The 9,689-nt window shown below is 37.2% G+C and overlaps 1 protein-coding gene across 3 annotated transcripts in view; it reads right to left on the bottom strand.

The window, feature by feature from the left end:
- Positions 1–9,425, bottom strand: part of LOC145993859 (uncharacterized) — a 32,464-nt gene extending 23,039 nt beyond the window's left edge. For all 3 annotated transcript variants that reach the window (XM_083129718.1, XM_083129717.1, XM_083129716.1), the window contains exons 1-2: positions 9,350–9,425; positions 4,350–4,435 (exon numbers count right to left, since the gene is read on the bottom strand). In XM_083129718.1, coding sequence (XP_082985844.1) covers positions 4,350–4,435; positions 9,350–9,380 — 117 coding nt within the window. In that variant the 5' untranslated portion in view covers positions 9,381–9,425. The remainder of the gene's footprint in view (positions 1–4,349; positions 4,436–9,349) is intronic.
- Between the last annotated feature and the right edge of the window lie 264 nt (positions 9,426–9,689).

Genomic DNA, 9,689 nt, shown 5'->3' on the forward strand with positions numbered 1-9,689 from the left:
TGTCCTCCCAAACACAAATATTTCTGGCACCTTATTTCTGACATCTAATCTTAGATTAGTCATCGCTACTTTATTCTCAGTTGTCGCGACAGCGCCTGCAGCTTATCGGGGGTTGGGTGAGTTGTCAGCCGCGAGAGGGCGCTTCAAACTGCACGTGTCGGCAGTGATGCCAACCGTAGGGACTTTTCACTAAATTTCGCCCGCGTAGGAACGTAGGGACAGATTTTGCCAAATGAGGGAAAACGTAGGTACTTTTTTCAATCTTGGTAAATTACATTTTATGAATTAGTTTATCTGGATACTTTAGCGAGGAGGAGAAAAAAGAACTAACTAACAGATCTCCATCAGAATTTTGGAACATGTTATCGGTTACCAAAAACTTTCAAGGCAAGTTCCTTTTTGAAAACATTTCCACTCTCGCGAAAATAGTGCTAACATTGCCGCATTCTAACGCGGAAACGGAAAGAATATTTTCAATGTTAAGTGATACAAAAACAAAAAAGGGAAATAAAATGGGACCAAAGTTGTTAAAGAATGCAGGAAATACAGCATCACCAACCAACATCTATCTCTTCACAGCAGCAGCATGTATGACTTCAAATAACATAATCAACAGTAAACGACTCAACGTTATTCATTAGGGGTGTGCTGGATTCTTTACTTTAAAAAGTCGTTAATTCTCGACGTTTTCTGCCTTGTAAGTTTCTGGAACTTATCGAAAGTTGTAAGTTTTTATTCTAGAAATGCAAAAACAATCACTTAAAGTGAAAATGACTTGTAAAATTCGAGATTTCCAGTGCTTCGGGAAATTTCGAACATTTCCCGTCCAGAAAATTTTCCGACTTGGTCGGGAAATTGCAAATTTTTCAGTCCCGAATGTCGGGATTTAAAAAAATTACCGTCCCGATCCCGTCCCGACCCAAAAAATTCTGTCCAGCACACCCCTATTATTCATTAAGGCAAGAATTTACAATACCGGACCCTTCTGTAATTTCTATGCTACGTCTTATACTCACGAAATAATTATTCGTGATTATTTATCTCAAGTTAACATGTTGGGGTGAGGGGGAAAAAATGTTCATTAACGTGTAGAAGTTGTAAAATAAGCTTTTCAATTCTCGCAATGATTCTCCGTATACAAGTATGGTAGCCATATTTGTTGATATGAACAAATTAAAATTAGTTACGCTGTCTACAGCATTGCCACACTGTTGATTTCATACTTGGAGAGCATGGATCGTGTAAGAATGGCGGAAGAGAACAGTAAAAAAGTTGTTAATGTTGTACAGATTGTTAGGTGGAGTGTGCAGGAGGATGGCTGTGGGCTAATTAATAAACTTATGGATTTCAGTATATTGCCCAAAGAACGTGCTTACATGTGACAGCGACAATCACGATGTAGAAGAACTGATTTGATTACAGGTAAATTTGGCAACAGTACATCAATCATAAAATTGCAGGATACGAAAATGGCGTCTTCGATGATGAACGTTTGCCGTTAAAGTGCTACGAAAATAATATTTTTTATCGGTTCGTAATCACAATTACCGCAAAACCATTCAGGAATAGCCCCACTGACCATTCTCGGTAAGTTTAGGTTAAGTTAGGTTAGGCAAACATAGTTAAAATTTGGGCTCGAAAAAAACATGCACGGGTAGCCCAACAAACCATTGACGGATAGCCCCACGAACCATTCAGGTACGGTTAGGTTAGGTTAGGATAGGCAAACATAGTTAAAATTTGGGGTCGTAGTAATATCAGGAATGTATATTTCGTTTTTTAAGTATTGGAAACACAAAATCTTCCGGTAAATAATAAGCAATCGTGCCGATCACGGGCCACTCAATGTCACTTATTTTGCAATTTCTACACGTGACCCCCCAAATTTTAACTTCAAATTCGTGATTAGGAGGCCTCAATTAGTGAGTATGCGAAATATTACAAAAAATCGGGGAGAGGTCCTGTATTGTAAATTCGCTCCTTCATTAATTGTGGAAGCACCGAGCAGAAAGATTTGGTAAGTAAATGTGTATATTTTATCTTCTGTTTGCATGCTCATGAGGTGTTTTTTTTTTAGTCACTTTACTTGGCGTAGGGACATTTGGTCAGTTGTAGGGACATTTTGACTACGTCTGTAGGGACATTGCCGAAAAATGGTTAGCAACACTGTCGGCTACCAGACGTCAGTGTTCGTTCATGTTCAATTCTGTTTGCGTTCAACAGTACGCGTGTTGTTATTGTAATGTGCTTACTTGTGGCCAGTGCTTTATTGTGTGTTAATTGTTATTCATTCATTACTTATGTCGTTAAACAAATATAGTCTTGAACATAGAGTTTTTATGTACGATAATTACGTGAAAACGAATTCTTGCAGAAAAGTGGTCAGGGATTACGATAGACAGGATCTCTTGAACCTAAGAAACGTGTTGTATTGCTGTTGAAGGAAGTCATTTTCAACATCTCTTATAACACAGGAGGTTAGTGATCATCATTATTATTACTTTTAAATATCATTTTACGCTTTCGGTTTGCTTTATGCGCCGGGATGCTGTCTTCCCTTTCTGTCAACTGAGGATAAAGTAGCGATGTCTAATCTAAGATTAGATGTCAGAAATAAGGTGCCGGAAATATTTGTATTTGGGAGGACACCTTTTCCTGCATCCGTGCGACAAGGTACGTGCTTATTTCAATTGTAATTGTAACTGTAATTGTAATTGTGAAAAGTGGAAACATTACAAAACAAGCGGTTTCTGTTACGGACTTCCTGAACGCAATTTGCCGGGACCTGTTGCATGAAGAGTCCGCGGAACGGCCGTCACGCTGGCGGTGAACGACTGAAATAACCTCCCTGTATAAGGGGGACTGGACCATCTCATGTGCTCATCCACACAGCCCACAATTAGCTTATTGGAGCATAAAACGGACACACCAAATTTTGTCTCATCGTACAATAAAATTAGAGATGCTACAAATTTGTATTCCTGTAGGTATTTTATAATTTTACTGCAAAGATCATAAGATGCAAATTGTCCATCACTGTGTATTCATTTAGTGTTACTCAATGCAAGCCTAAAAAATTTAGTTGCTGAAGCAGAGGACAACTTATTTTGCATAATTATACAAATCCTTTAGCAGATGGCCTGTTTTAAACAAAACCACCCAAAATTATGGCATTCAAGAAGGCTGGCTTTGATCAAAGGTCCTTTGTTACCCATTGTAACAATATGGGGTACATTTATAAAAGTTACTATAACTCTCAAACGACAGCTATTGAAAATTTTAAATGTTACATGTAATAATAAGTAAAAAGCAATACTTTAATCAATGTGTGACAATTAAGGGTCCAAGGGGAAGGGAACACAGGGGGTAAAGGACAGATTTATAAAATTTGTGGTAGCAATTAACGTGGCCACCAGGTATTTCAGTTCTCTCTCTTTTCTTCATATGCATGCCTCTAAAGGTAATACATACTCGAATTACAAAAAAATATATCCTTTGTTACTATTGGAATTCAGGAAATTATTATTGTTGTAGATTTGCTTTATTTTACTTCACTTTTTGTGCCACTTTTGGCTAATTTGCTAAGATGGGGATGAGTGATGAAATTGATCATTTGACATTCACAAACATCCATGCCCATGCTGGGATTCGAACCCAGGACCCCTGGTGTCGCAGAGCAAAATTAAGGAAATTGTCTTTGTAAACTGATAATACTGCTGTCCTTATACACTGTTATTACCCCAAGAAGTATCAGCCTGTTTTCAACTAAATTTTGCATGGTTATAGGAGTGTACCACTGCTACATACTACATTTTTCATTCACTTTGGTCTATTGAGGTGGCCTCAGGGGTCTGCAGAATGCCATTTTTTTAAAAAAATATTATTATTATTATTTTTTTAATATTTTGTCTTCCTTTAACACCAATTACTTGGAGGCACAATGTGCCAATACATTTAGCATCATTGTGTATACAAAAATCGGTGTGAATATTTTGGAGGGTTGATAATACTTCTTCTGGATGCGAGGCTGGAGTGCACACATACAGAGCCAGACAGCCAGCTGCCACTGGATGGAATCATAAAGAAATATGGTATAATTTCAAGGTGCATTTATTTCAATTTACATTATTTTGTCTTTCTTTCTACTTCTTGTGTTATTTGTTATAATGAATGATGAAATGGAAGTCGGTAACACACACAGTACAGTACATACATGCCTTAACCAGGGGTAAAAACCCAAAGCCTCTGGTGTTACACCGGTAACTTTGTCAAAGAAAGCCGGGGACCTCAATGGGCTTACATAGTGACAAAACAACAGGGAAGAGAGAAAAAAATGTAAAGAAACTTACCATGTGAAACGTATTCCTTCGTCCCCCTTGCTGGTTCCTTGTATTTTTGTTTGGCCTCTTCTGCTTCTGTTGTCTAATTATCTCATCTACAACATAATCAATATAACGTTACGTTAGTTTATGTTTTTAATAAAATAAATTACTGCCTTGGTCAGCATATTTTGTTTTTCATAATCATGGAAACAAGGCTTAATGGTGTTATAATCAATATAAATAAGCACAAACAGAAAATAGTAACGATACTTACAATTCTAGAAAATGAATGTGAAATTTCCAGTGTATGATAAATAGGGTCAGGATTTTAATGTATTTATATATTTTGGCATCTTCTGAGGTTTCTGTTTTAGGTAAATTTTTTGTTCACATAAAATGTTATATTTGAGACATTTCTTGAGTTTTCACAGAGTCACGCAGATATATCTGATAGATAAACATTTTAAAAATATTATTTCTAAAAAAAAAAATGCAATTTTTATCTGATTGTGACAGGCCCATCACCATACTACTTCCAAATGCTCCAAAAACTTGTGAAAATCATCAAATATTTGGAACTGTTAATTTAGGTATATCTGCCAGCCCTATTCTTCCTCCCAAAAGAAAGGAAATATTGTGGGGAAAGGGAGGGGTCATTTCAGTTAGAATACTTATGGAGTATTCAAAATCTATATATCCATGCCATTAAATACTTCACAATGCATCTTATTGCATTAAAACTTTAAGTTCAGTCCGATTAGCATATAAGAGCATACAATGGACTAACTTTCATAGTTTGTGCCTGTAAAGGTAGATGTAAAACATAGAACAAATGCAAATATCAAACTATTATATGTTTCACGACAATACAATAAATTACTATTCATAATGCAACAGAAGTACACCTATTATGAGATTAAGATTTCATTTAGCCTGTACAAGCCAAAAAGCTAATTATAATTGCAGAGTACTGTTGTTGGATAGAACCTGGCTTTTTGACAAATTATATTTATAAGAATGAGCTTCCCCAATTACATAAAATAATGCCATCACTTTGTAATCAAGGGGCCACAGGTTCAATCTGCAAAAGAGGCTCCATGACTGGGATCTCATTTTAAACTGTAGGCTCACTCACATTTTGCTTTTCAGAGCACAGAATGGACTTGCGGGTCTGTGATCGCAACAGACACCCTCAATTTCTCAAGAAAACCAAAGTTTTTCACAAGTTTTTGTGTTTCAAATACTTAAAAAACTAAGTATAAATTCTTGATATTAATACAACCCCAAATTTTAACTATGTTAGCCTAACCTAATCTAACCCCTGGTACTGTAAAATCATACCGGTTTATTAGATCCAGTGGTTGACAACTAAGTAAAATGTAATTTTCTATACCAAAAAAACAACAAAATTTAACTATTACTCATGATATTTCCATAATTAATTAATTAATTTATTTATTTATTTATTCGGAGTGACTATTTTCACCAGGTGATGGGTGAGGCAAGCTTTTGAGCTATTTTCACCAGATTTTAAACTGCATGTGCATGGTCTGCAACCAGGCCTACACGTATGTGTGTATTCTTTAGTTGTTCATGTGTATGATGCTTACGTTAGTGTGCATTTATTTCAGTGCAGGAGACAAGTACTTCTTTTCTGCACATGACATAAGTACGGAGGGGTATTACCTTCCTAAATGCTTTCGTTGTTAGGTTAGGCAGTTCAGGTTCAGGGTTTTTAGCATTAAAATTGCTTTGGTAAATACTTTCCAACACCTGATCATATAATTTCTGGTCTTTAGCACTATCTAATAAGTTAGGTTAGGTTCCTGTGGCGTACTAATTAGATATGAAAGTTAGGTTCGTGCCTACAGCATACTAATTGGAGGATCCACAGAGACCATCAATACACATCGAATATTTTTGCAAGTAACTCCACAACTGTGTATTATCCATGTTTGCTTTCACATTATACAAAAACTTTTTTACACCTTAGTGACTTTTCGCCACACTGAATGTTCATGCACATTGTGATTTTCTAGTTTAATGTTTAAAAAATATCAACATGGACAAAGTTAGGTAACATTATCATATGGGTAAAACGGATTCCTTCAAATTTACAGGAGAAAGTACTTATGGAAATCATTTTCTTGAGCGTTTTGGAAGTTCCTGAATGTAGATTTGATCCATTTTAATGTGAATGCGTTTTGTTTTCTGCGAAAAAGTTAATATTCAATGTAAGAATCATGTCTCTATCACTTTTTTTGTACAAAAGTTACGTATGTTCAAAGTCTCCACTGTGTAACTTTTTGGACATCCTGTAGAAGAAACAGAAAATTTGTGATTTTTCGCTGCTTCACCATGTAAAATTCCTTAGTAAAATCCAAAATATGGCATTACAAACCTCTAAACTTTCAACTACTTAAAGTGAGATTGGTTAGGCTGTCCACCCCCTCCCCCCCCCCAAAAGCTGGCTTTCTAGAGAGAAAAAAACCGTCCATTCAAAAAAGTCGACTTTTATGCAACTCTAGTTGCCCTTCTTGAAATCGACCACAAAACTTAATAGTTGTATTGGTGGTTTCAGGATTCCAAAATTTGGAGTGGCAAATTAAGGGTAAATTTCTCGTATCGGACAAACGGATTTCGTCAAATTTACAGGAGAAATTACTTACCGAATGCAGTTTCTTTATAGTTGTGGAAGTTCGGGGAAGTGTTTTCTCGCATCGTTCATTCAATTTTGCCGGTTAATCATCTTTTTTTCGATATAAATGTGTGACCGTTGCACGAGAGCTCTTGCATCCATTTACTTCCAGGTGGATGTAGCCTGTGCGTGATGACGTAATCCGGGCCAGTGTTTCCAAACATACGTTTATGTAACTGGTCACACGTTTAAATACGTATGATCAGTTGAACGTGATGAACGTTTTGAAAATGACGTGTGCAGGATGCGCGGATGCTAAATTGAACGAAAGGAGTGCTAATGGAACCGAACCTAACAGGCCTAACCTAACCTAGTAGGCATACCTCGTCCCCGTGATGGTCCGTGGGGCTATCTAGAGTTTTGGGCTAACGTCAATGGTTTTTGGGGCTACCCGTGCATGGTTTGTGGGAAATAAGGAACAACAGTAAGTACTCGTTAATGTAGTTAACGTAACATTCTGCATTGCGGAACATTTCTTTAGGTGAAATAATGAATTTGTAACGAAAATAATGTATATTTCGTACATTAACGAGTACTTACTGTTGTTCTTTATTTCCCTCAAACCATCCACGGGTAGCCCCAAAAACCATTGACGTTAGCCTAAAAATTCACGATAGCCCCACGGACCATCACGGGGACGAGGTATGCCTACTAGTTTAGGTTAGGCCTGTTAGGTTAGGTTCCATTAGCACTCCTTTCGTCCAATTTAGCATATACGGACAACGTCGGCTTCTAGCAGCAGCAATAGCGTGTATTGCGCTCTTGTGCAGAAAGCAAATGGCGGCAGCAGCAATAGCTCGTCGAAAATAGATTTCCGTAGAAAACCACATGCATTCGCATTAAAATGGATCAAAACTTCATTCCCGAACACGTTTCCCACATTCGGACAACATCGGCTTCTAGCAGCAGCAATAGCGTGTATTGTGCTCTCATGCAGAAAGCAAATAGCGGCAGCAGCAATAGCTCGTCGGAAATAGATTTTCGTAGAAATCCACATGCATTCGCATTAAAATGGATCAAAACTTCATTCCCGAACACGTTTCCCACATTCGGACAACATCGGCTTCTAACAGCAGCAATAGCGTGTATTGTGCTCTCGTGCAGAGAGCAAATAGCGGCAGCAGCAATAGCTCGTCGGAAATAGATTTTTGTAGAAAACCACATGCATTCGCATTAAAATGGATCAAAACTACATTCCCGAACACATTTCCGACATTCCTCCTCACCGCTAAATAATGAGCAATTGTGCCGATCGCGGATCACTCAATTTCGCTTATCTTGCACTTTCTACGCGTGGTGGGGTTGAAACATTGCATATGGACTACGGTGGTGAAACTGTGACGGCCATTTCCCGTGTTGCGGAAGGGAAGAAGCAACCAAGAAAACTTACTCGATATGTCGCAAATATAGCTATTTTCGGTGAAATTAGCGAAATGTACCTTCAGCAATGTTTGTCAGTGCAGAATACGTAAGTACAAATATTGAAATGAAAAGAAGTAGGAAATTTCAGCTGTTTGTCCGATACGAGAAATTTACCAAATTAAGTACTCTGCAGTATGTGTCAACAGACGTAAATCGAAATCGAACCATATAAAAAATGCATACCTATAACATGATGAAATCGCAATAAAACAAACGGAACTTGGGCCAATACTTTTGTTGTTAGGTTAGGCGGGTTAGGTCTATGGACTTTTATCATTAAAATAACGTCCTTAAATGGTTCCAACACCTGATCACGTAACATCTGGTCTCAAGCATGAAACTCCCTCGTGCCTCATATGAAAACATGTGAAGTAAATGCTTGCCAAATTTAGATTTTGTAACGCAATTTGCTAAATGCCTTGTAAGGATGCAGTACTTCAAACTAAGTTATTGTTTTAAACTGCCATTCGAACACTGCATTGACAAGGCAAATGCTACTATTATTTAGAAACTTTAAACTCTTTGAAAGAACTCAAGCATGTTCGTAATCTCGTACTTCCTTACGTATTGTTATTGTTGCGCTAGTAAATATTCTGCAGCAAGATGATTCAAGTAAAGTAAAGAGAACAATTTATATTTAAAACTGTGTGCGTGTCCACACTGTTCTTGCCCGCGTTAGTTTGCCACCATACAAACTTTGTCCCTTCAAATTAATCTACATTCATATGCGACACCAACTTCTCTTTGGCACCTGATCGACATACTATTAGGAACACATTGCTTGGGCCATGCGCTTGAAACATGATCTCCCAAGACTCATTATCACCTGGTTTTGATGTGACAACGAATTACCCAAAATCAACCCTGCTATATAAAAATATATATATATAAAGTATTGACTACTCACCCAGAGATAACGACAATATATCATCCGACATGTTTGCTCGTCTATTTTCTGTCTCAAATCAAGATACTGTAATACTATCGTCCTTGTGTTGAGTACAGTGTTGCCAATCTCCGAATGCAGGATTTCCCTTTTACCAGTGTAAAATTTCCCTTTTTCGACCTAAATTTCCCTCGATTTTCAAAAGACATCTGAAGCTGTATCTTTGTATTACTATAACTGTTAATCAGGACCGTATATAAGGGGGTTTAGTGGGTTCAAACCCCCATTGAATAAAATACTAGAAACTGATCATAGTTTCATAATATAATTATCCTAAAATAAACATTTGAATTTTAAAAGA

The sequence above is a fragment of the Lepisma saccharinum genome, chromosome 10 (genome assembly GCF_977018435.1).
Source record: "Lepisma saccharinum chromosome 10, izLepSacc3.1, whole genome shotgun sequence".
Classification (NCBI taxonomy): Eukaryota; Metazoa; Arthropoda; class Insecta; order Zygentoma; family Lepismatidae; genus Lepisma; species Lepisma saccharinum.